We start from the raw sequence: 26,750 nt of genomic DNA, 5'->3' as shown, positions 1-26,750 counted from the left end.
CATTATGGCTCCGCTTACACCTTACATCAGGGAGGGCCTGGCTGAGTGCACGGCCTGCACACCTGGGGCCCGAGGGAACACCACAAATTTCAGGGCAGGAATAGCACTCTGAGCCTACCTGTGCCCGGACCAAGGCCTTTCCTTAGCGTTTTGGTTCAGGAATGGTAGGGAGAGGGCCCTTGAGTGTTTGAGGCCCAGACGCCTCTTCCTGGACCCTCAGTGACACCAGATGAAGATTTGACCCAGTGGGCACATAGATGTTGGTTCAGACGCAGCTCTTTCCTTACAGGAGCCTCTGTGAATTCGGTTTTGGGGCTGGATCTCCAGGAACAGGGAGGTCAGAGGGGAGGCAGCCCTCCACTCTTCCTCACTCAGACTTTTGAACGTTGTCCTTGCAGAACCCTACCATGTGGTTGTTCATGGAAATGGCTTTCAGAATCTAAAGAAACAGGATGAAGTTATTTGCAGATTTATCTTCAATGAAACCACTATCGTTGGTGAGTTGTCTCCTCGGTGCCTCTGAGTCACGTATTTCCCACACAATGCTGCCTTTCCCCACAGCCAGCCAAGCCTCCCAGCCCTTGCCAACCATTCCCTTGGACCCGGTGGGGTTAGAGGCCATGAGGACAAGTGGAAGGAGGCACTGGGAAGCCTGGCCACCCCTCCCTTCATCTGCCAAGTGGGGAAGTAACAAATCCCAAGAGAGCATCTCAGATCAGGGCTTCCCCCTCAGTGAGGCTGGAAGGACCCGAAGCCCACAAGGCTACTCCTGGGAAATGGTGGCAGCCCCGGAGGTCTGAGCCTGGCTGGCCAGGTGCACCAGTAGCTTGCCCAGAGGGGTGTGTTTACCTTGCATTGAGGGAGGATGCCAGCCTGTAGGCCTGGGCCCTGGAATCCTGGCTCAGGCACACATTGCCTGTGTCACCTTGACCAGATGAGTATTCTACTCTGAGCCTCTATTTTCTCAATTTAACATGGAGCCAATATGGTGCTGGCTGTGTATCCTTTAACTGAAATGGTTGGGACCACAAATGTTTTAGTTTCTCAATTTTTTGAGGTTTTGGAATGTGTGCATTATGCTTATGTTTCAGCATCCCAAACCGCAAATTTGAAATCTGAAATTCTCTGTTGAGCATTTCTTTTGAACATCATGTTGGTGCTCAAGAAATTTCAGATTTTGAAGCATTTTGGGTGTGGATTTTCATATTACAGATGGTCAGCCACAGTTGCACCTAACTATGCAAAATCACATGTGTAGAGCAGTTGGTTCGTGGAAGGGCTATAGCATTTTAAAAAATCTCCTGTTATTTGACTATAGTTAGGCATCAGAGGACCTCTGTGATGGTGGAGTGGCCTGAGGAAGCGCACAGTCCAGGCAGACACTGTGCCCTGGGTGCTGGGGAGGGGCGTGTGCTCTTCCCCACTGAGTGCCTGGGGTGCAGTTGGATTTTTGCATCCTCCTTGATCTTCCCAGGTGGCCCTTTGATACATTCATTTGATCTGATGATAATATGTTCACTGACATCTAATTCCAGGGCCATGTGGTAATCCCAGGATGACTTCTCTTCCCCCAAGAGGCTTCTTGGCCATTTTCCTTTTTTCCATGAATACATAGGAAGGGCTGGGCCTGTCATCCCCACATTCCCACTCATTAGAATTGTGTGGATGGTCTCAGGGAATTCGGTTTTCACTGGGTTATACTTTCTCAGGAGTGTCTTAGGGACTGAGCATCCCCTTTCTAAGGAAAGGTAATGCTTATTGAGCACTTACATCAGATATTGTGCCAAGTGCCTTACACACAGTATCTCCCTGAATCCTCAAAGCAGCCTCACAGAAATTCCTTTGAATGTGTCAACCTAAATAACAGACAGACAAGGGCTCTTTACAAGAAAATGATGTTCATCTGAGAATGGGCATCACAGTGGGAATGCGCATCCATAGGAAACTACATGCATATTCAGGAAGGTTCGATTTGACAAGAGATGTGAGGAGGATTACATAATTGTTTCAGTTAATTCTTCTTGGCTACTAAGGTCAATAATAATAGAGGTGACCCCAGTGTGAGGTTGCATGGGCAGTAGCTGGGCAGATGTCCTTGCAAAAGTTGCAATGGTCTTTGTACAAGGTTGTAGTTTTGCAGAGACTTGTGATGGTTTTTGTTATCAGGTATACAAGCTCGTGAATCCTCTCTTCATAGACTTCCCCATCTCAACTTGCCAGGATTTTTTTTTTAAACATATTAACTCCATTTTGATTTTGACAATGTTCGCAGTTTCTTCTTTTTGATGAAAATCTTTTGGCTGCTCATGGTGGCTCACGCGTGTAATCCCAGCACTTTGGGAGGCTGAGGCAGACAGATCATGAGGTCAGGAGATGGAGACCATCTTGGCTAACACGGCGAAACCCCATCTCTACTAAAAATACAAAAGAAAAAAAAAAATTAGCCGGGCGTGGTGGCAGATGCCTGTAGTCCCAGCTACTCAGGAAGCTGAGGCAGGAGAATTACCATATATTTTACATGAGCACTCATTTATTTAAGTCATTCTAAACAGAATTCCTTAAGGGATTTCTGGATGACTATGTCAGATTTTACCAAGTAGACACAACATAAAACTTGTACGTATGTGTAAACACACCTAAACATATATATACACACACGAAGATTTTATAGCTTACATTTTAGAATGTTAGTCATAAGACAATGGAACATACAAACTCACTAGTTAATAAAAAGCCTGTTGTGGCAAGGTGAGGTGGTTCATGCCTATAATCCTAGCTCTCTGGGAGGCCAATGTAGGCAGATCGCTTGAGTTCAGGAGTTTGAGACCACCCTGGTCAATATGGCGAAACCCTAGCTCTACCAAAAACACAAAAAGCTAGCTGGGTGTCATGGTGCAGGCCTATATTTCCAGCTACTTGAGAGGCTGAGATGGGAGGATCACTTGAACTTAGGAGGCAGAGGTTGCAGGGAGCCAAGATCGTGCCACTCCACTCCAGCCTGGGTGACAAAAAATTTTAAAAACATAAAAAATAAAAGTCTGTTGAATACAAATTATATGTCTGACAAAGTTGGTTACTGTTCACATGGCTAAACTTTATTTGCCCTTATCAGTAATCCAGTGAAGGCTACTGATAAAAATTTTGAGTAAAACAGTTTTTATAACAGTTTGGTTTTTAACAAGCTGCTTTTTTTTTTTTCTTTTTTCAGCTTCAAATGAATTTAGAGTTAAATTTTCAATGTTTACATTTAGCTATGACTGGTTGAATTAGATGATAAAAACAAAATCTCCAAGTAGCCTTGAATGTATCTTTTGTTTGCTAGTCCAGTTTGTTTGACTGGGAAGGAAAGCATCTTAGCAGTTTTGGTTAGTACAGTGTTGGGTTAGTACAGTATTGGGTTAGTGTAGTATTGGGTTTTCCTTTTTTTTTTGGTCCCTGCATGTCACACAAAGCAAAATTTTTATGCCAGACTGAGACATATTACTGCTCTGAGTTTAAGATTTTGACCTGTTTAATCCAAGAGCCTAACTTTTATAAACATTTATCTAGTCCTTTTTTCAAACTATTCATGTTTTAATTAACTGCTTCATCACTCTAATTGTTAGTTAGACAAACCTAAATTTATATTTCTAAAAAATGTCTAGGTTGTTGGTTACCATGGAGCTTTTGTAATTTGTAAAGTGATTGATTTGAATGCCCCTTTTGGCGTTTTTAAGAAAATCTTGGCTGGAATGCCATAAGCAGTGAGCTTATCGCAATACCAGTAGACAAGTCTGCAGATTTGAAGCATATAGACAGAAATAGAGATAGAAAGAGAATTTAGAGGATTCTACATGTTAACTCTATATTGGCAGAGTTTTTTTAGAGAGTTCGAATAATGACTATTTGACTCTGAATTTTCCTTGATGGAATTTGCCCATCCGTTTTAAAATGTGCAAAAAATGGGCCATAGTATGTAATTGGCTGGAATCCCAGAAAATCTGGCATGCCTTAATGCTTGAGAATCCCATTCCATTTCTTTTTGATCTCTCCAGTGCAAAGAAAATCCTGAAAATCTCCTGTCAGGAAAGGTCAGGAGTTTGGACTGGTGCTTTGGACAGAGGCAACTGCCCTAGTGGCTTTTAGTTAGCCATCCTGCCTCCATTATTCAGAAACTTATTTTTACCAGGAGAATATTTTCAGAAACAAGCAAGAGAAAAGAGCCAAATCAATTACAGACACACAAAATCATTGTTCACAGAGAACCAAATGATTCACAGAGAACCAAATGAGCTCAATGAACCAAAATCATTGTTCACAGAGATTTTAACCCAGGTGTGCAGCTCAAACAAAATATTTAATTAGGAATGCAGAACTAAAAGTGAATTTGCCAGAAAAGACACGCCTCACAAACAAATGTAAATTATGTAGAAACAAGGGTGTTCAAATCAGAAGAACACTTGTCATTATACCAGAAAGAATTTACCAGAAAAGACAAAACATTGTTATCATTTCAGGAGGGATATAAGGTCTTTGGTTACAGTGGCCTTATCTAAATCAGATGCTGAATGATGTCAAGAGCTTCTACCCAAAAGTAGGAGGCTCAGTCTGAAAGAAGACTCAGGGCAGAAAAAGCAAGTCACAGAAACAGAGAGCTCAAAGGGCTCAAGTGAGGACTGCACACCAGTTCCAAGAATGGCTGATTTCTTCCAATAGTGGTCCTACTCCAGGTCTACTTCTGGACACCATTTATGTCAACCTGAACAACAGAGTTTCTCTCTAAAAGAAAACAGTACTTATTCAGGAACAGTGCCCGGCACTGGGAATATGTGTGCCATAGTAATGTGCATAATCAGGGAGGTAACAAAAGACAAAGGCTTTTAAAGGAGAAATGAAGATTACATAATTGGTTTGAGACCATTATTCTTGCCCAAACAGATCAATAGCAAGGGTGACACTAGTTCAAGGCTGGACAGGCAGTTCTTGGGCACATGTTCCTGTGGACGTATTTTTTTGTGTTAAGTTTGCAATGGCTTTTGTGCAAGGTTGTGGTTTTTGCAGTCTTTTGTGATATTTTTATTACCAGGCATATAGGCATAAAACCCTCTCTTTGTAGCCTTTCTTAGCCCTATTTTTCATGGATTTTATTTTATTTTTTAACACAAATGACTTCATTTTAGTTCTGACAACTTTCCCGTATGGATGGAGAACTAGAGAGAAGCATGATAGAAGAGCCTGCCCGGGGCCATACAGTCCATGTTGCAGGGCAGGAAAGCAGACCCAGGCAATCTGGCTGCCCTACCAGGGCCTTCTGCCTCCCTGTGATGGCAGCTGCTGGGAAAGGGGGTACCCAGCCTACCTCCATGAAGGGCATTCAGCTGCCTCCTCTGTGGGCCTGTGGGTGCACTGGCTTCCCACCCTGGAGGTTACCGTCTACCTCTCCATACACAGGCCAGCACTGACGTCTCGCAGCGGGGAGCCCCTGCCACAGCTCTGGGCACCTGCATAGATGGCCATTCTGCTCCTGGTTGATGGCTTGTCCAGGAGTAAAAAGAAGCTTATTTTTAAAAATAATTGAGAACAACCTTTAAACCTATTTTCACTATTAGGAAGATATCCCCTGAAAATGTCCCTGGAGTGTTGGCCACCACTGAACACGCCTCCCCTGCACCCCCCACTAGATGGCAGCGTGCCTTCCCTGGCCACTGATGCCAGCCTGGAGGTGCAGGTCAGGGAGAGACTTCCCTCTGTCCTGCATCTGTCCCTGTGGGGAAGCAGGGGCAGAGCCTGGTTCTGGCTTCTGGAAGTGCCTGGATGCAATTTTTGACAACCTAAATAACAAATAGTGTCTCTAAACAGAAATGCTATTTATTCAGGACCAGGGCATTGCAATGGAAAACACATGCCAGAGTAAACTATGTGCATATTGAGGGAGGTGAAAAAAAAAAACAAAAAAAAAAAAACAGAAGAGTTTTTATGGGAAAATGAGGAGGATGCCATAATTGTTTTGAAATCATCCTTGGCAAAAATGTCGATACCATGGGTTCTACCAGTCCTAGGTTGGCCAGGTAGTTGCTGGACCCTGGGAAGCCGGGGTCCTGGCAGCCAAGCCCAGTATGTAGAGAGCTAGATCAAGGCCAGCAGGCAGATGCCCACGCCCTCCCCCACAGTTCAGGAAGTGTGAAGAGGGCGTGGGCTCAGGATTGAGAAGGTTCCATGTCTACACGTTACTGAACTCTCCTGAGCCCACCACGCTCTCACAAAAATGAGTAAATAAATACATAAATAAATAAAAATGGGAAAACAAAATTGCAGACTTAAAAAACAAACCCAGTGCCCTCCTCAGGCTTCCCCATCTTGGTAAATTGTGTTGCTGTCCACCTGGTTGTTCTGGTCAAACTCTCAAATGTCATCTTTGACTCCTCCAAGCTTCCTCTTCATATCCATCCCACCAGCAAGTCCTGTTGCCTCCATGTTCAAAATATATCCTGGATCTGCCCAACCTGGACAGATTCACTGCACAATAAATAAAACCCCAACCCCTTTCCAGGGCCCAGGAGGCCCTGCCCCCTATTCTGGGTCACCTCTTTCCCTCCTTGACAAGGTCAGCGAGTCACTGCCCAGAGCATTGGCACAGGCCACTCTCTCAGCCCCAAGCACCCTTGCCTGGGATCTTTGCCTGGCTGGCTCCTCATCTTTTAAATCTCAGCTGGATTGTCACCTCTTCAGAGAGAATTTATTTTTCATGGAAGTTTACAACACTATACAAAGTAGCAAGAATTGTACCATGAACTTGAAGAAGCCATCACCTACTTTCAATCATTCTTAACCTGCCCCCACCTGCTTTCCTTGGTACCCTTACCACAGAGTATTTTGAAGCAAATCCCTGGCCTTGCATCATTTCATGCTCTTCTAGACCAGAAATTGTGGCTCTACAACAGAGGAAAAGTGACGCGTAACGAAGCGACTGTCCCTTTCCTCTGGTCCCCTCACCTCCTCTGGTCATGGACATCACAGCATGTTGCACTCTCTGTCATCTGTTTTGTCCTGTTTTTTATTTTGTTTTCTGTGTCCCATGCAATCCCTAAAGGTGAGTCCTTGAGAGCAGGGACTCTGCCTGCCTGTTCCTGTTACACAGCAGAGTGCTGCACAGGGCCTGGGTGTGGCGGGTGCTTGCAGGGGTCTATGCAATAGGAAGGCAGAGCCCACATGCTGGTCCTGGGCCACAGGGTCAGCTCTGCATGCTGAGGACACACATGGGGAGGAACAGTGGACAGACAGGTGCATTGACATTCTTCTCATGTCATTTTCTTTTAGATGAAAAGCCAACCAGTATCGACAATAATTCCATGAATTGCCCTGGGCCAAAACTAGAAAAACCTGGAGAGTAAGTGCCCCTGGCAGGAGGCCCCAGAGGGCAAGAGATCAGGGAGTCAGGGTTGGTCACCGTGAGGTGTACAGAATGTGGATGCCACCCCCTGCTGGGGCAGCCCATGTCTGTGGCTGGGCAAAGAGCAGCCTCCTCCCCACATCCCTTGTTGGTGGCCCCAGAGGTATTCAGGGATCTGCAGTGTTCTAGGGTCTGTGAGGAGGGCAGGATGCAGGAGATAATTGCCCAAGGAATGGTACCTTTGCTTCAGGTTGCCTCTCAGAGTTAAGCCAACAGACTCTGTAAATACAGAAGAGCCAGAATGGTGACACCAAGCAGTGGTCCCTGGTCATTTAGGACATGGTCACAATGGCATGAGACCCCATGCAGGGCCCCTCACTGCCTGACCCGCTTACCCTTTGGTCATCATTGCTGAGTTGACCTGCAAGTGTTTGGAGAATGACCTCTCATGACCCATGCTGTCCACTGGCCAAGGGCAAGAACTGCATCTCTCCGGGCTGGGTCTCGCCATCTGCGTTTTCTGTGCTTTAGGGAGTACTTTATTGAAGTCAGCTTGAACAATGGCAAAACATTCTTCAAGAGCAATGTCAGCGTCACCAGCAGCACATGTGTGAGTACCAGGATGGGGTTGCAAACATGTATGAGGACTGTCCAGAGCCTCTGCACTAGAAGGAGATATACCCTGGGGAGGACAGAAAGGGCAGGCAGTTCCCAGGCAGTCCCAGAAAGTAGTGTGTGCAGCAGGCACCTGAGGCTGCTCCAGCCAGGCTTCCAGATGGTGCAGGTGGGTGAGGCTGGGAGGCTGTCTGCCAGAAGCCAGAGTCCAGCACCTGTAGGCCAGGACCTCAGACCCAGGAGCACTGGAGGATTCCACACACTGCCGTCGGGGTGTGTGTGTGCCACTGAACTGGTGCCCCAGCTGCTGATCTGGTCCTGAACCTGCTCATGACCCTGGCCCCCAAGCCTGCCTGGTGGTCGCTTGCTGTCATTTCCCAGATGCCTTCAGCCCCTTTTCTGCCTCTCCTCCTTGCTCAGGCCTCTGAGATGTCCCTCGCCAAGCCCTGCAGTATGTCCCTTCCTACTGCTGAAGGGAAGGCTCTCAGGCACTGGGACCTGGGCTCAGCTCCAAGAAGCCCCTGGGAATGGAGGTGCTGTGCCCCAGGTGCCTGCTCCTCAGAGCTCCATGTCTTTGGGCAGCTTGGCCCAGGGCCGCATAGGCAGGAGGATGTGCTGGAGGGACGGGCGGAAGGCCAGAGCCCACTCCACCGCCTTGTACCCAGTCTTACTTGTGAGGACACACCAGTGTTGAGAGCCCTCCCTCTGGGTCTCCCCTTGCCTGTCCCTGCACATCCACACGTGGATCTGCAGGCTGAATGCATGCATTCCCCATCAGGAATCTACTCACTGATGGCCCGACTGTGACAGGCACATCAGGAGCAGCCCTGGGGCTCCCACCTTGCCAGCGGCCTTCATGCTCAGCCTCAGTGGTTCCTCTCCTTCAGCCAGCCGGGTGCCTGGCACAGTCATCTTCCCTCGCCTCCTCTCCTCTCCTCTCCCCTCCCCTCCCCTCTCCAGCCTTCTTTCTAAGTAGAGCTCTGGATCTGGGGAAGGCCTGAGCAGCCTGCGTTCCCACGGATGCAGCCCGAGGTTCCTTTATTGTGAAGAACACCCAGAGAAGTGTTCCCGTTGCTTACACCCCATGTGGCCCTGGTTCTGAGCCAGGACTTTGTCTGAGCTCTCTAAACCTCACAAGTGCCCCCAGGGAGGGCGGCTCATTCCCTCTGCACAGGTGTGGAGGCTGAGGCACAGAGCGGTGCGTGGATGTGCCCACGGTGCAGAGCCTGAAAGTGGGGAGAGAGGCTGTGGGGGATGGACCCGGGTCTCCTGCCCCTGCTCCTGCACCTGCACCTCTCTTGGCCACAGTACCCCCACCCTCACCCGTCTTTGTACCTGTAGATTTTGTGGTTCTCACAGAAGCCCTGTGCTGCAGGCAAAGTGTGCAGTGAGGGTTTATCAGACCATGGAAGCTTCTGGGACTTTCTTGTCAGGGCTCTGGGGCAAAGACTTTCAGCAGGGCCAGAGAGAGGGTCTGTAGCTCTCTGGGGCCCAGCCCTGGCCGCTGGCCCTACTGTGGTACCCGGATGCGGGGCCAGCTAGGGAGAGTGAGGAGTGGGCAGATGGCTGCCAAGTGGTGGGGACCGGGAAGAGGCCACCCAGGCCCTCCCAGGCCTGGCATTCCTCTATCCCTTAGGTGTGGTTCATGGTGCTCTCTTTCTCCACCAGGGCATTTTCAGCAACTGGCTCTATTTTTTGCTCCCTCTGCTGCTTCTTCCACTGCTGCTGTGTTGTCTCTGGCGGCTGTGCCGCAAGAAGGCAAGTGCTCCCTGCCTGCCCAGCCTTGGGGCCCAAGCACAGGCCCGCCCTCTGAGGGACTCTAACATGTGACTGCCCCGTGATCCCACCTGTGGGAAGTTTCCCTCAGCTCCCAGCTCATCACGTGAGCCCAGGAAGTGGCAGACCTGTCTACACGTTCCCAGAGCCTAGCAAGTCTGGGCTTCTGCAGGGCCTCCTGCCTGGGCTGGTCACATAGAGCTGGCCTGGGATGCCTTGGACATGGGGCTGAGGCCTGCCCTGGCTCCTAGAGAGAAGTGACCCCAGAACCCCTGAAACCAGGGCTACCTCAACAATCTGGACTTCTGGAAGCCTCAGATGGACAGGGCCAGGAGGTGGCCTCTGTGTGGAGGGAGGAAGAGAGGGTCCCCCATGAAGTCCTGATGGCCCAAATGGAGGACGGTGCTGTAACCCCCAGCTGTCTGTGCCTTGAGGAACCGGCATGGATCTTGGCACATGTCTGGTGCCTTCCCCATTCCTTCATCTGTCTTTACTGAGCTGCAGCTTCCCCTGGGCCCCATGCTGGGCTGGGGAGGGACAGAAATGAAGTGGCCACCATTGCCCATAGGCGGCTCACAGTCCTGTCCTGTCAGGGCTGAAGGTGAAATGTCCACCCCACAGGAGTGGGAAGGGCTCCCTGTAAGGCAGAGCAGGACCCAGAAGCAGAGATGGAGCCTGGGGCAGGGAGGATGGAAGGGGTGCTGGGAGCTGGGGTGGACGGACCCAGCTCCGAGAGCTGCAGAGGACAGAGCAAAGGGAGGAGAGGACAGAGCTCAGCCCAGGGAACACGCAGGGCTCATGTCTGCATAGGGAGCCACGAGGGGAGGAAGCCGGGAACTCAGCCATGAGGCTGGGAGGTCAGGGAGGGCTCCTGGGGACAGACAGGCTCTCCCTGAGGAAGGGAAGTAGGGCGGGCACTCTCTTCTCCATGTGGCTGTGGGCAGAGAAGGACACTTGTAGGGGCTGGGCCTCTCTAGGGATCTGGTTCCCGGCCCGGCTGACCCCTAGGAACCCCACAGTGGCGGTACGGGGTTCCCCTTGGGTAAGGTTGGAGGCTGAGGCCTGGGAAGAGGAGCCTGCCAGGTACAACTTCACAGGCTCAATGTGGCCAGAGTGACACCCCAAAGGCAGTGCTGTCTCCTGGTGCTCCAGACCAGGGTCCCAGCTATGTGCAGGGCCAAGGCAGAGCCCGCCCACCCCCATCCAGCTTGGGTTTGTCTCTTTTGAACATTCTAGACTGTCAAGGAGCCACCACCTGTGCAGAAGCCAGAAAAGGTAAGTCACAGTTCTGGTCCCGATATTGTCACATCTCAAGGAGCCCACCGACCTTCACCAAGAGTGCTATGAAGCATGCGCCCCATGACCTCCACCTGCCTGGGCAGAGAAGAAGGTGACAGAAGGGCAGAATGGAGCCTGAGAAGATGGGGAACTCACAGTGATGTCCCCAGCACACCCTTCCCGCTCCCTGCACCCCTTAACATGAGCCTTGTCACCAATTCACAGCCTGGGCCAGTTTCAGCAACTGTGATGACCTGTCCTGAATGAATGGGTCTCTTCTGTCAATGCCCCAAGGACCTTTTGTAAGATGCTAAGGATGGAGGCGCTCTGGAAAAGGAGCCCTGCGTTTCAGGGACCTGGCCCTGTCCCCAGGCTCTAGAGGCGGCTGTGGCTCCATTTGGCTTCTCTGGATCCATGTCTCCTGGCAGGGACAAGGGGCTGCCTGGAGTTAGCCTCTCGGGACTGCAGGGCTGAGGGATGGGGGAGTCCTGGCGGGCACCAAGCTGGGAGGGACACCAGCCCAGTGAGCATAGGGGCCAGGAGTCCGGAAGCAGGTTGTGGCTCACCTGGGTCGGGGACCCACCCCAGGGGCCATGGGCAATGGTGAGTAACTGAGGCAGGAGGCCCTGGGCCTGGGATGGGGTGGAAACAGACCTCCCTGGCCAAGGGTGGCCTCTGCGGTGCTGCAGAGTGGGCTCGGGGAGGCTGCATCTGCAGCCAGAGGGATGCGGACAGTCACCTGCAAATGCTGGGACCATTGCACAGCCCCCAGAGCAGACCTCTTTCAACAAGGGCGGCCACAGGAGAACCAAGGGGACAGAGTCGAAGTTGTTGGCATTTATGAGAAGAGCATTGTCTGCCAACTAGGAGGAGTTTGCATGTTTCACACGTGAAGGACCCTCCCATGTGGTGTGGGTTTCTCTCTGGTCCTTTCATTCCCCAGACACACATCTGGGAATGGCCAGCACTGTGCCCCACCAGCACTGTCAGCAGATAGTTGTTTTTCCTTTTTTAGGAGCCAGAGCAGGAGAAACCACCACCTCCACCACCACCATCACCACCACCGCCTCTGCCTCCACCACCTCCGCCCCCACCTCCGCCCCCAGCTCCTGTAAACACCTGCCCCACCGTGATTGTTTGTTGCTGTGCATGCCAAGGAGTGTGCGGGATAAGAGGGATAGAGGTGAGAAGGGCACAATGGAGAGGGGCTGTGACCCAGGCTGGGACTGCAGGAGGAGGGGGCAGCTGGGTCCCACTGCAGAAGCCTGGGCCCTGGAGGGAGGCAGGCTCTATGGGGGCCGGACTTTGGTCACTTGATGCCGGGAGAAACCAGATGCCCACCTCACCTTCACGCCCCAGTGGCAGGCATATATGAGGGCTCCTGTCCCCTGCACCACCAGGTCTGTCCCCACACATTGAACTCCCTCTCTAGAAGGATCCATGTTTCTGTACAGTGGCAACTTTTGATGTCTGACCAGTCCCTGGTTCCCACAGGGGTGCCTCAGCTCTGGCAGTGGCCTTGGCTTTAAACCACCTGTCTGCAGGTGCATGGGTCAAGCAACCTGAGTCACAAAAGGTCATGTAGATCAGAAAAAAAAATAGAATTGACCAGTCCTGACACGCATTCTCACCACCACGAACACTGCAAGGATGCCAGGGGCACCTGTCAGCTCGGGCAGCAGGATCTTCAGGCAGTGAGGAAAAGCTGTCCCTGAGTGGGCTTGTCGCCTGCTGAGATGGGCTGACAGGCGCTGCAGGGAGGGGAGGAGGTGGAGACCCGAAAGCGCCCTCACAAGACACCTGTGCAGGAGCTAGAGCCCCGGAGCCAACACGACAACCACTCTCCCTGAGGAAACCTCCTTCCCGGGCAGGTACAGGCCCATCTTGCTGAGGGGAACCCAGCCAGGCAGCAGCAGGGGCCCTGCACAGGGGTAGAGAGGGCGCCTGGGTGGCTGGTGTTGAGGGCGAAGGACCCCAGAGTTCCTGCCTGGTCTGCCCCTCTCCCCCTTGGTCCTGGCTCTGTCTGTGGTCGGATCTCTTGCTTCCTCCTGGGAGTGTCAGGCTCCTCTGCAGCCTCAGTGGGCATCTGGGGAAGCCAGACCTGTCTCTCCCCAGAGTGTAGGGCACAGAGAAGCCGAAATACAGCCTCCGGGGAGAGGAAGTCACCTGCCAGCGGCCTGCAGTGCCTTGCAACACACGGCCCTCATCCCATCCCCACCAGGGCCCAGAAAGGCCTGACTGCAGCACCAAGGGCTGCCCATTATGGGTCCTGGGCTGTTTTCTGGCCTGCTTTTTCTCTGTCTTCCTCTTCCTCTCTTTTCTGGTGTCAGGTACCTACTCCCTGAGCAGGGCATGGTCCTCTCACCTGCCTTCCCCTGTGTGCCCCCAGCAGCAAGACTCCTCCCTTCCATGAGCTCCTGCCCAGGCCCCATACCGAACTCATGCTCCCCTTCAGGACCTCTGCTCGGAACCACAGGCTCCTCCTGCCTTTGGACTTTTTGTCTGAATCTGCCCCTGTCGTTTTCTATTCCTTCAGCAAAATACTGTTTTGTTCTAGATTCCAAAACTCTCTGTGGCCACAGTGACCATGTCCCCAACACACAAGGCTGCAAGGCCCCTCCCTGAGGGGGAGATGGAAGCTTTGTCTGGGTGTGTTCCAGGGGACAGAGCCGTGGGTGGCTGGGGAGTCCTGATGCCTTCTGGAGGTAGTGTCCAGCCTGCATGGCTTCCTCATGGCCACGTTGCTTTTCAGGGCAATCTGGATACCTTTTGTGACCTCTCTCACCCAAGCTGCTGCCAGGTGCCATGGCTGTGGTGTCAGCGCAGGGACCAGGTGAGCAGGGGTGCAGGGACACACTTGATGGACAGAAGGCCACTGCTTTTCCCCTGACCGCTGTCCTCTGGGATTGTGGCTCAGAGAGCCATGTCAGGCATCTGGCAAGGAGGACGGCACAAGACACACAGAAACGGTGCCCATGGGCATCCCAGCCAGTTTCTGGACATGGGACCCGAGCACTTCGTTTATTCATCACCTGGGGCCAGGAGTGCTGGCTAGGATGGCTAACGGGGTTGTTGGGCAACACTGACTGGTTCTAATAGGCAATAAGGATTCCTTCCTTGGGTCATTGCCTTGGGACCATGGGGAGGACCAAATTGTTAAGATTTTCTCTTCGTAACTTATTATGAATGAGGACTAAAAATTTTTTATGAGGCCTCAGTAATATATGGAGTCCTCCCGTGGGCCAGTTGCTACCCTAGGCCACGCTTTCACTGTTTTCATCCTCCTAGCAACTGTACCAGTAGGTGTTATTAGTATCCACTTTACTGAAGGGGACGGAAGTGCTGAGAGATTAAGTGGCACGTCCCTGCTCCTAAAGTCCATGAGTGATAGGGCTGGATGTGCACTGGGCCTGGCTCCTGCCCTTACTCTGCACTGCTCTCCTTTTGGATCAGCACTAAGGGGCTTCTCCGCTCAGGCCCCGGGGCCCTGGAGAGCCCTGCTCCTGGCTCGGCCTGGGGCTCATCTGCCTGTGCCTCCACAGTCCAGCCCTTTGCACCTGGAAGATGATCTCATCCCCAGGGTTTATAGAGGGACCTGCACTGGCCAGGCCTCCTGCATCAGGCCAGCACAGGCTCTCAGTGGCCAGGTGGCTGCGCACTGAGAAGGCCTTGCAGGCTGCAAGCCTCTGGACGCTGCTGATGAGAAACGGGCCAGGAGCCCCCGGGAGGCGTGCTGACACCTGGCAGGGCATCGCCGGTGTCAGAGGCATGCAGGGCTCCTCCAGCCACTGGGCTCCCGGCTCTGTGCCTCTGCACAGGGCTCTCAATCTCAGCCATGCTTGCACAGAAGCCCATTTTCCATCTGAGGTACCATGAGGCCTCTCCACATTGCCACAGTCCAGTTCCAGTCACACAGCACTAGTCCAGCCTAATGCCCGGAACAGGTGAGACACTTAGGTGGGAGGGATAGAGCTTGATGGCTGAGTGTGAAAACAGGCACCTCAAGCAGAGGGAAGGCAAGAGATGGGAGGGTGGGCATGGGAAAGGGCCAGAAATGGCCTTACTGTCCAGTGTGGTGACACAGGAGATGGAGCAAGTCTCTGGAATTGTCTCATTCCCAAGGGCAGCTCTTTGAAGCTAAGGTTTAGGGGTGGGGTGGTGGGGGGCAGAGTAATTGCATCACAGAGGGCACTTACCACTGCTCAGGGCTCTGCCAGGCTGCCACTGTCATCGTGTGAAGTCCACCTTGCAATTCTTGGAAAAGAAGAGACAATCCCTGTTTTACTAATGGCAAAATAGAGGCCCAGAAAGTTGCCTAAGACCACCCAGATAGTAAGTGGCTGCCTCCAGCGCTATCAGAAATCAACCCCATATCTGTCCCTAACCCAGGGAAGCCCATAGCTATGCCTTGTGGACCTGGGCTCCTTCTAGCTTCTCTGCCACAACCTAATTCGACCTTGTCCTTCCCAACTGTAGTCCTGAACACCCAACTGAGTGTCTTGTAAGATTTCTGTCGGGTACCCAAGAATTCAGACAATCTGGCAGGAGTTCCCGGTTCTCCTCTTTAAGCCTTCCGTGTGCTGGCCCCAGGGTCTAATGTGAGTCATGCACTAAAGAGGATGCGTCCCCCTGAGACCTGCAGCCCGTTTCAGAGCCACAGGGTCGGCCTGTAAGCCTAGTCCTGAGTGTACAAAGCCAGACTCCAGCCAGGCTGCTGGCGAGCTCAGCAGCTTCCTGCTTGGAGACACTGGGAATGTGACCTTCCTGCCTGAGCCAGGGGGTCCCTGAGTGAGAAGGAGCCCTGAGGCTGGAGGAGAGAGAGTGCATCTCAGGGAGAAACCGCTGGAGACCAGACTTGGGTGGGTGGCTTGGCCCCAGCCAGGCAGCCCAACTGCAACTGCAGGGCTGTGGAGGCATCAGTGAGACGTCCTGCCCAGGACAGGCGTAGGCTGTCTGTCTCTTCACGGCAGAGTGAAGAGGCCACCTGTGTGCTGCGCACCCCTCTTCCAGGATCTCCCCTCAGACAGAGACTCACTCAGGCCCTCAGCAGTGTGGCGGATCCTGAGAGAACCAGTGCATGCCTCTTTCTCCGTCCATACCCCGGCCTTGTGGGGAGGCTGTTTCCAAACTCCTCTTCCTGACTTGGCATTGTGGGCTGACCTGGGGGTGTGATGAGTTCGGGACATTGATGAGCATCCACAGGATAAAGTGAAGGAGAATCGTCAGCATGGATGGGAGGCAGAGTTTGATTCAAGAGCCTCGGAGTCTTGCTGCTGCATTTTGTATGAGTGTGCTGTTGAATTTAGAGGAGATGCTGCCCTTTAAAACCTTGTTTAGTTGCTGGTTTCGGCAAACCCAAACATCTTTGCATTTTGGCACATAATAATGCAGGAAATTCTCAAAGGCTCAGTTTACCAAAAACCTCAGCATTTTTTTTTTTTTTTTTTTTTTTTTTTTTTGGTGGCAAAAGCAGTCAGTCTTGTTTGCTTTCAATTTTTTTTGTTGTTGTTTTTAAATTGAGTGTGTCTCTCTGGTTTATCACCTTCAGTTCCTTGAATAAATTTTTTGATAGTGTCCTCTTCCAGGCCATCCCCACTACACACTCATACAAAATGCAGCAGCAAGACTCTGAGGCTCTTGAATCAAACTCTACCTCCCATCCATGCTGACGATCCTCCTTCACCTTATCCTGTGGATGCTCATTATGTTAATGGGAAACAGTATTGCTAGATCCATCAGGAAAGTCAAGCTAATAACGTGAAACCTTACCCTCTGTCACCAAATGTAGTGCCCACAATGATATAACAGCCTTTCCAGTGAGTTTAATTCGTGTGCGCACCACAGCAGGAAGCCCTTTAGAAACTGGATCTCATTTCATTCTCACAACACCCAGAGGACTCATAGCTGCCATTCATACCCAATCTTAAGGTGGGCCAGACACTGTTGCAAGTATATTCCACAAACTAACATATGCCATAACTCTATTGCGGGGAGGAAGCTAGAGGCCCTACAAAGTTAGGTAACCTACCCAGGGTCACACAACCAGGAAGCAATAGGACAAGCATCCAACAGCCTGGCTCCAGGTCCTTACTGTGTGCATGGCCACCTCTCTGTCCTGCAAGGCAGTCACTACTGTCTGCATTTCACAGCTGTGGACACCGAGGCTCTGATGTTTAGTGATAGGCTCAACATGGCAGGATCATTGAGTGGTAGAGCCGGGCTATGAACTGACCCAAGGGGAGGCTCATGTCTGAGTCGGGTTCCACCCCATGCCCTGCTGTCAGAGTGATCTATGGAAACACCTGCAAGTGCATCTCTCTTCAGTGCAAAATGTCACATAGAAGGTCCTCAAATAACATTTCATTCAACATTATATGAACACTGAGTGAGAAATGATGATGCTGATCAGAAAAAAAATCCATTCCCGGCTGAGGTCAATGTCTGTGTGGAGTTTGCATGTTGTTCCCATGGCTGCAGGGAATTTTTCTGGGTACTTCAGTTTCCGCTTACATCCCACAGATGTGCACATCAGGTAGATTGACATGTCTCTATGGGCTCAGTGTGAGTGTGTGAGTGTGTAAGTGCACGTGCAAGGACATGACATCCTGTCCAGGGTTAGTTCCCACCTTGCACCCTGAGCTGATGGGACAGGCTCCAGCCTCCTGCAACCCTAAGCCGGAATAACTGAGTAAATAATTATGTTATTTGCTTTTATTAACTTTTCTTAAAGGTATGTATAGCTCACATTTATGTCAATGTTTAATATTAGAAGCATTTTGGTTTTTATTTAGAAGTTTGATGATGTCTTCATGACTAGATACATGCCGCAGGATCTTAAATTTCTAGTATCAATTAATCTATGATCCAGTTGGTTTTCTTGTACCCTGTTTCACTGGAAGTCATGATTTCCAAGAAACTATCGACGGCTTCTAATGAGGATTTACTGAAATTTACACATGATACATTTGTGAATATTAATATCTTGATTTCACACTGTCACTTGCAGACCTCCTTCTAAATTCGTGCTCACGTTTGCTGGGAGAGTTGTTCTGGGTAACAATTGGAGCTTAATGCAGACGGGCCTTAGGATGCATTCATGACCATGGAGCTCCTGAGTTCTCCTCCTGATCATGTGCCCATGGAGGGTGCTAGACCAAGGGACAGGCGTGGCAAAGCCTGGCTGGCTGTGGCCTCCAACTGTCCAGGAATCCCAGCTTGCAGCCGTTCTTGAAGCCAGTGCTTTTTGGGAAAGTTTCAGATCATAACTTTGGTATTGCAATTACAGCAAGCTTTCCTTCAGCTCCTCAGCACCACCCCCTTCCCCAACACACACACACACACCCCCACACACACAGACACACACACACACACACTTCTGTAACATAATCAGGAAATCCAAAGATTGAGCCAAAACTCCAAAGCACTGGCAATTAAGGTTTCTGATTGTTTGCCAATCACTTCAGGAAATGTCCCTTCACCTTAGAGTGGTTGAGCTGATGTGAGAAGTGATCAGTTGCTGGCTTAGATATCGGCAATCAGTAGAGAGGCAGTGAGGAAGGAGACCCTCTCAAACTCCAGGAACCTCCTCATCGCCTTACGCTTACCCCACGGATTCAGAGGGCGGTTACCTGGAGGTCTCCTCTACTGTGAGGCACCCAACCCTGCTCCTCTCCATCAGTGCAAGTGCAGACCCATACCTTAGTGCTCCCTGTATCTCCTGGGATAGGCTGGGGCAGAGGAGAGGAGGTGGCCTCAGTGTTAGTGCCCTGGGTCCTGCTCCGGAGGAAATCAAGGGGATCCCTCAGCAGTGGGTAAACACTAGGTCTGGAATTATTGTGGTTAAGTTTTTACTGGAATGTTTTGCAATAAATAAGTAGAAACAAAGGAGGTGGAAATAAACATGAAAGATTCCTTTCTCTTTACAACAGCCACAAAAAACGTAATACCTATGTGTAAGTGTAACACAAATGTGCTGACCATGATGAAAAGAAACCATAAAACCTTACTTATTGGTACAAGAGAAATTTGAAAATATAAAAATCTAGAGCACAATGTCAACTTTCCCCAGAGGAATTCATGAGCTTAATATGTTATTTTAGTGAAAATTGTAATGAAATATTTTTAGGGAATTTGATCAAAATGACAAGTTCACTTGAAAAAAATAGACAGTCAAGAATCATTAAGGAATTTTTAATACAGAAAAGCAGTGAGAGAAGATTTGCCTTATCCAATGTTAAACATTAAGCTCCAAAATTTAAAATAATGAAAAACGAGAGGCTGATAAAATAATGGACCCGAATCGCGCAAACACTCCCTGCAATAAATAGAGTGTGTGGCTGTGGTGGTAGCCCCTGGTACTGACAGTGTGTATGCAGGTGAGCTCAAGTGCACTTACGGATGTTTAAGGATTGTTTGACATATGTCAAAAGAAAAACGTCAGACAAATTAAATGCAACAGAGTTTAGTTGAGCCCAAAAAAACAAAACATGATTCCAAATAGGGCAGCCCCCAGGGTCAGGACAGACTCAGAGAGGTTTCAGGGCTACCACAGGGTCAAATAAGATTTCTGTACAGAGAAGGCAAAACAGCGTAGAGAAAAGGGAACTGAGGTACGGAAACAGCGGAATTGGCGACAGCTCTGTGTGTTCTCATTTGAACAGTTGGCTGCTGTGAGTGGCTGAAGTGTGGCTGCTGTGAATGGCCGAGGCTTAGCTCCTGTTATAGAAGCACACTCCACAGTTGGGTTTTCAGTTTTTAGGTACTGAGTTAGGTTGTGTTCATATGTGAGAACTCAAATATGTGAGTATGGAGGCTTTCTCAGGCCAAATTTTAGTTTTATTTAACAATTTCACTCTTTTGAGAGGCCTCTCAATTTGGAGAGGTTGACAAAAACTTTGGGCATTGATGCCACTCTCTGTCACCATCATAAATGAGTTATTTGATCTCAGCATGGAATTCACAAGTCACAACATCATGCCAGTTCAATACTTTTGTCTGCTGTTGCTGACTTAGTGGAAGTGAGACCACTTATGCTCAATGGATGGTTGCATACAAAACATCGAAGGTTTCAGAGGGTGCAGTGGACCACAGGGACTATTAGGATGACTACAAAAAGGATGATATCCAAAGACCAAAGTGAACTCCTTAACAATATTTCTTATGAAGCAAACTGTCCCAAATCAATCCAGTCACGGTTCAGGCAGTACAGGCATCTCAACAGTATTTCAGTCGATTGGTCATAGTCTTTGTTCAGGGTGTACAGGCCATAATTCACTGTAAAATGGCCTGATTTATAGAGGCATTCAACTTTGTTGTTAGCCTGGTAACAGAAGCATGGTAGCCTGGAAAGTCACTAGAATAAATATAAAGATTAGAAAACCCAAGTTTGTCATCCACCATTTAGGATGCCTGCAAATCAACTGTCAGTTGCTCCCATGAACACATTATGTGCTCATTTCTCTTGAGAGATTTTCTTAATGTATTTGGTAGCAGAGTCCAAGAAAACAGTAATACCAGCCACCTTGTAAATTAAACTTTCTGTAGTAACAAGATCAGAGGAGAGATAGGTACAACATTCACTTGTGTTCAGTACCAAACACAAGCCCTCAACTGTAGCAAAGAGGAGATCTGAAGCTGCATGATGTTCCATGTGAATGCATGTGTCATCATCTCTCTTTTGGAGTATGACTTTTACCCATGGTTCACATCTGGCTATTTGATATGGCTAACTCCTGCCTTTCAAATACCTTTCCATGGAAGTTCCCATGATAGCTCCTGTGATCAGAAGCAAAAACAGTCAATAACTGAAGTTAGCACCAACTTTGAAATAGACAAAGAGGAGAGAGTTTCTACTGAGGAAAGATTTCAGTTGGTTTCCTGGGGCCTCACTCTTTCTGGTAGTGGGGAACCCACTGCATGAAATTTAGAGCTAATCATTAAATTGGGAAAATTCTTAAATTTTATAGCCAGGCAGACTTCCCAGGGGTTCAGCAGAATGGAATAAGCAGATTCTCTGCTGACTCCGTATAGGCCCTGAGGGGTTGGAAAAGTGGGCTATTTAGTTGTATTTGAGCAAGGGTTTGTTAAATTTGTTCACCCATGGCCCGGCATGGTGGCTCACTCCTATAATCCCAGCACTTTGGAAGGCCGAGGTGGGCAGATTGCTTGAGGCCAGGAGTTTGAGACCAGCCTGGCCGACATGTCAAAATCCCATCTCTACCAAAAATACAAAAATTAGCTGCGTGTGGTGGCACATGCCTGTAATTCCAGGTTCTTGGGAGACTGAGGCATGAGAATTGCTTGAACCCAGAAGGCACAGGTTGTAGTGAACCAAGATCATGCCACTGCACTCCAGCATGGGGTACAGAGGGAGACTTTGTCTCGAAAAAAAATTGTTTGCCCGTTAGTCTGCATAAAAAGTTCTCTTTTTTTGTACTTCCTTTACAATATGCTGTAAAGGTATATAACCACATTTAGTTTTTAAAAAGTACCCTACTGAATTTAATCTGGTGACATTATACAAGCAATTACTTGTACCCATATAGGTAATTCTCAGGCCTTGAGAGACTAGTGCCTGGAAGCCAAATATACCTTTTGCAGGTATTACTTGAATAGGTTTTCTGTATTTGGTAACAATCAGGTTGTTAATTGGAAATGTTAGAGTGTTGTTTCTAGCAAGTGCAGAAAAGCGAGTAGCAGTGATGTTTAGTGTATCAAGGATAACTTTCCACTCTTCCTTTGGAGTTTCAGGGTGATTCTCTTTCGGAACATAGAGTGACACTGGTATTAATGGAATTGTTTCTTCATTTTTTTGGTTTTAGCCCACAAACCCAATTGCTCGGGTTTTATGCTGGAGCGGAAGCTTGAGCTAAAGCCATCCACTGATTATGGTTCCATGAATTTTCTTGTAGAGAAAAGGAAAGGATTAGGACAGCAGGAAATGAGGGGGAAAGACAAAAGCTTAAGGTTTCCATGATGTCAGAGAAATCTTAATTTATGATCTTTGAAAAGTTGTCCATTTCTAGGATGTTGTCTGCTTCTGGGGAGAAATTTCTCTCATCAGGTTTACCTTAAAGATATACAGTCCCAAGAGTCTAAAGGGGCCTTTCTGAGTTATGAAATGTGGACCCAAGGTCCAAGTCCCTGAAGCCTCACAGCAGTGTGGGTAGTGACAAGGACTTGGTATGGTCCCTTCCAGTGAGGTTCAAAGCAATTTTCCTCTGATGTCATTTCCAGAAGATCCAAGTTACAGATTCTTGACCATGAAGGGCTTCATTATCCTCAGTTAGTGCACCATAAAAAGCTTCCTTTACCTGGTGAGAATACACTTTGACATAATGCATTAAAGCCTTCCAGCTTTAGGCATATCAGAGTTTAGGAGAGTGGGAGAGGCATGCGGTTCTGTTACTAGGAGCATATGTCTTCCCGTGACTGTTTCATAAGGTATCAACTTATGTTTTCCAGTAGGAGCGAATCTGATTATCATCAAAGCCAATGATAGTACCTTTGGCCAAGGCAACCCAATTGACTCAGTTAACTTTGTCATTTTTAGTTTTAAGATGTCATTTGTTCTTTCAACTTTTCCAGAAGACAGAGGGCTAAGTGTCCATGATAGTGCCATCATGTCCATATATCTTATTGAAGTGCTTTGTGACTTGCCCAGTAAAATGAGTTTCCTTATTGCTGGAGATTTCTCCAGCAAGTTGCCAGAAGGAAACACATTTTTTTTCTGATAATTTCTTGCCTATTGTCATTGCATCAGCTTTCCCACATGGGAAAGCCTTTACTCAGCCAGAAAACATACAAACTGCTACAAGGACATACTGATAGCCCGTTAAGGTTGGCAACTGAATGAAGTCCATCTGTAAGTGCTCAAAAGGTGGGTGGATCACGAGGTCAGGAGTTTGAGACCAGCCTGGCCAATATGGTGAAACTCCGTCTCTACTAAAAATATTAAAAAATTAGCCAGGTGTGGTGGCGTGTGCCTGTAGTCCCAGCTACTCAGGAGGCTGAGGCAGGAGAATCACTTGAACCTGGGAAGCGGAGGTTGCAGTGAGCCGAGATCATGCCACTGCACTCCAGCCCGGGTGACAGAGTGAGACTCTGTCTCAAAAAAAAAAAAAAAAAAAAAAAAAAATGCCCATCAAGTGGCAAAAATATACTACCTGAAGTTTTTATTGTTTTCGCAGGATTATGAGTTTGACAAACCAAACATTGATTATAAACCATTTTAGCAATTTTGAAACAGTCATCCCACCAATATTTTTTCATAACGTGGATTCTGTTTCAGAACAAGTTGTGGAATGCAGAGCTTTTAATAATAGAAACTTCAAAGACTCAGGAAGGGCCAGGCAGCCAGCTGAGCCCTCTGTGAGTCTATGCTTAACATTGAATTTACATCCTTTAGATACCAAATTTGTTTTTCCAAATCTGCAGTGTTTATTGAGTAGGTCATCATGAGGGAATTGACTTGGATCAATCTTACGGAGTTAATTAATTGTATATCCTAACAGTTTCAGCACTAGCTGATTTGGCATAAATATCTTCTAGAGCATTCCTTTTATGTTCAGGTTCAGTTTTACAGGCATGAGCTTTGATCTTAATAATGGCCATCTCTGATGGTAACCAGGTAGCAGAAAGGAGTTTATCAACTTGGAGTCTGTTTTTTTTTAATGGGGATCCCACTAGAAGTAAGAAACTTTTGTTGTTTCCATAACATGCCAAAATCGTGTAATACTCTTCTATTTGTCTAAATATTTACTGATTTGTCCTTAGCTGTAGGACAGGCTTGGGTGAGAGCAAAAAGCCTGTGGGTTGAGCTGACTTCAGTTGAGGAAGAGTTCCCTCCTCTATTAGCTCATTTTGGGTGGTAATGGCATATCCTGCCTGATATTTTCTTTTGAGTTTTTGGCATAGGACCTATGAACAAAAAAAACAACAACTCAGGATTAGCCGATGTACTATCTCGTAAATCAACACAAGAGCACTGTTTCCAATACTGCACTTACACAATGTGGTCATCACCGGAGTCAGGTGGAGTTAATACAATAGCAGGCTTAAGTAGGTTGCAGCATTTTAGATGGAGATTAGAAGACAGGAGGAAGAATTTCATAAGATGCTAACTGGCTTGCTGAAAAATGTTGTGTTTGGTTGAAATTTAATAGACTTTTCACAGCATGTTGGACTTGTGAATTGAGTTCATTCCCTAAAACCAGCTCAGATGAAGCTTCCAACTTGGCTGCTGCTACTACTGCTTTTAAGTGATTCGAATATGCCCTAACTACTGGGTCTAACTGCAGGCTGGAATATGCAGTGGGCCTATGTTTCCCCCGTGTTCTTGAGTAGGAACTTCCAATACCTGATTGTTGTGTTCATGAACAACCAAGATAAAAGGTTTAGTGTAGTCTGGAAGTCCTGAAGCTGGAGGCTGTCATCAGGCCAATTTCATGGTTAAAAGCCTGGACTGTCTTTCCAAGGTAAAGATTCCCATACTGCATTTCTAGTGAGCTAAAACAATGGTGAGGCAATTCAGGGAAAATTTGGGACCCAGGATCCTCAATGTCCTGTGAGTCCAAGAAAACCTCTTAAATGTCTTTCGGTTCCAGGCCAAGGAAAACGTTGAATAGTTTTTAATTCTCCCAGGCGAGAGGGAAATCCCATCAGCAGTCAAGTCATGTCCCAAATAGTGAACTTTTTCTCTTGAAAATTGAAGTTTTTCCATCAAGGCCTTGTGACCTTTATGTGTGAGTTGCTATAAAAGGTAAATTGAGTCAATTTTAGAGCGCTGTTGAGCGGGAGAGCATAACAGGTCATCTACATACTGAGTAACAGCAGAATGTCCAGAAGACTGTAGGGTTATTAAGTACTGAGGCAATGCCTGGGAAAAATAGAAAAGGCTGGGTGTACTGCTGATTTTTCCGAGTGAAAGCAAACAAATGTTGACTCTCTTTATGAACTGGAATGCTAAAGAAGGCTGAGCGGAGGTCTATTACCATGAACCACTTTAAATCAGTGGGTACATTAGATAATAAAGTATTTGAATTTGGGACTATGGGAAATCTTGGTATTATAATTTTATTAATTAGCTATAGATCTTGAACAAATCTTCAACCTCATTCATTTGGTTTTTTAACTGGTAGGATGGAAGTGTTAACAAGGACTGGTACGTGGAACTCTAAATCCTAGGTTAGTTAAGTCTCCTACAATTGTTGAGAGCCCTTTAATTTCATTAGGTTTTAGTGTATATTGCAGTAATTTAAGGAAAGACTTAGAATGACCAGTTTGGACTTTTATAGACTCCACACTTTTAATTCTTTCTCTATCATTTGAGGTAGAGACCCATAAATATTCCGGGGTTTTAGAAAGGTGTTTCGTTATGGGCCTGAGTTTTGATCTTATCGATTTGTCTGTAGAGAGCACAACCGTTCTGGTTCAGGAGACTCAGGAATCTCTACGATTGCTTCTCCCTCTGAGGAGAATTGTATGTGCCCTTTCAACTTTGAAAGTCCTGCCCTGGCAAGTTTACTGGATCAGTATTACATAGCAGAAAGGTACATTTTCCTGCAAATAGCCCCAAGTTGATTAGACGGGTTCAGATACAGAAGCCTCTTGAACTTGATTAGAAACGCTCACCACAGAGATGATCTTTTCACTCCAAGAGATTCGTTGGCTTATTAAAGTAGGGTTTATGCTGGATAAGGCGACCCTGGTGTACACCAGCATTGCACAGGATTCCCAGGTTAAGTCTTGTTTTTCTATGTTTATTTAAAGGTATTTTGGGGAGCAGTTTACCAGAGAATCCCTGAGCCTTGTCTGTTTTTATTATCCTGAGCGTTAAAATCTCTTGGGTCCCCTCTAGTGGTGAACCAGTTCAGCCTAAAGGGAGGAGGCTTGGTGGTGGACTGAGACAAAAGTCAACAATCTCCTTTCCCAGTGTCCTGGGTGTTTGCAATGAAGGCATCTACCCTGGGGTAAGGCATTCCTTATTCTGGACCTCCTGCTTGTGATTTAAAATAAAAATGAGAAGGTCTCTTTGGTCTTGGCCCCGGTAACTGTTATAATTGGAGAGGCATAAGATTGTTAGTCTTTTGGGTTTTTTCTTGCTCTAGAGTCTTCTCAAAATGTTCAGCTAAGGCCACCAATTCAGTCATGTCTGTAACTTTCCATCCTGGCTTATGTGTTTTAATTGAACTGCCAAGTTCCTAGGATGGAGTTCATTTGTAAATACAGCAGTTAATGCCATTCCAGTCCCTGAAGGAAATACTCTGTGCTATATTTTGAGCACAAAATGTTTCAGAAACAGTGTTTCTAACAAGTTCTGTAATCTGAAACTGGTTCCTCCTGCTTTGGTCTGCAGGGTTGGATGATGCACCAGTCAATCTTTTCTGGAATGATCTTAGGACCTGAATGTAAAATGTTTTCAGCATTTTTTCTAGCTCCTTTTACCCCTTCTCATGCAGGGGTTTTCGGGGGTCTTTAATATCCTCCTCAGGTCCACCCCATTCTGCTGCTGCCATCCATTTCTTAGCTTCTCCAGGCCCCAATATTATGTGAATAAATTGGTTAAGGTCAGGGAGCCATTCTAAATTCCTCAGTAAACCCTTGAGGCTTCATCCTTGGGTCAGGGAAGTCCTTTACAGTGGCTCGAAGCTCAGTTTTAGGCCATGGAGTAAAGGTGTTTATCGCAGGAAGACCTGGCTGATCAGAAGGTCTT

At 48.1% G+C, this 26,750-nt stretch overlaps 2 protein-coding genes across 2 annotated transcripts in view; both read left to right on the top strand.

Moving 5' to 3' along the window:
• The window catches only part of LOC126963224 (mitochondrial import inner membrane translocase subunit Tim23), a 901,060-nt gene that overhangs the window by 755,023 nt on the left and 119,287 nt on the right, over nt 1-26,750 (top strand). The window lies entirely within an intron of this gene.
• Nucleotides 1-26,750, top strand: part of LOC126962961 (anthrax toxin receptor-like) — a 92,175-nt gene that overhangs the window by 15,783 nt on the left and 49,642 nt on the right. Inside the window, exons 10-16 of the mRNA XM_050804723.1 lie at nt 399-497; nt 7,297-7,366; nt 7,901-7,979; nt 9,653-9,742; nt 10,997-11,035; nt 12,054-12,221; nt 13,791-13,838. Of these exons, the coding sequence (XP_050660680.1) occupies nt 399-497; nt 7,297-7,366; nt 7,901-7,979; nt 9,653-9,742; nt 10,997-11,035; nt 12,054-12,221; nt 13,791-13,838 (593 nt within the window). The remainder of the gene's footprint in view (nt 1-398; nt 498-7,296; nt 7,367-7,900; nt 7,980-9,652; nt 9,743-10,996; nt 11,036-12,053; nt 12,222-13,790; nt 13,839-26,750) is intronic.

This window comes from Macaca thibetana, chromosome 9 (genome assembly GCF_024542745.1).
Source record: "Macaca thibetana thibetana isolate TM-01 chromosome 9, ASM2454274v1, whole genome shotgun sequence".
In the NCBI taxonomy this organism is placed as follows: domain Eukaryota; kingdom Metazoa; phylum Chordata; class Mammalia; order Primates; family Cercopithecidae; genus Macaca; species Macaca thibetana.
The sequence above is the reverse complement of the archived record's forward strand: the minus strand, read 5'-3'. Positions and strand labels throughout refer to the sequence as shown.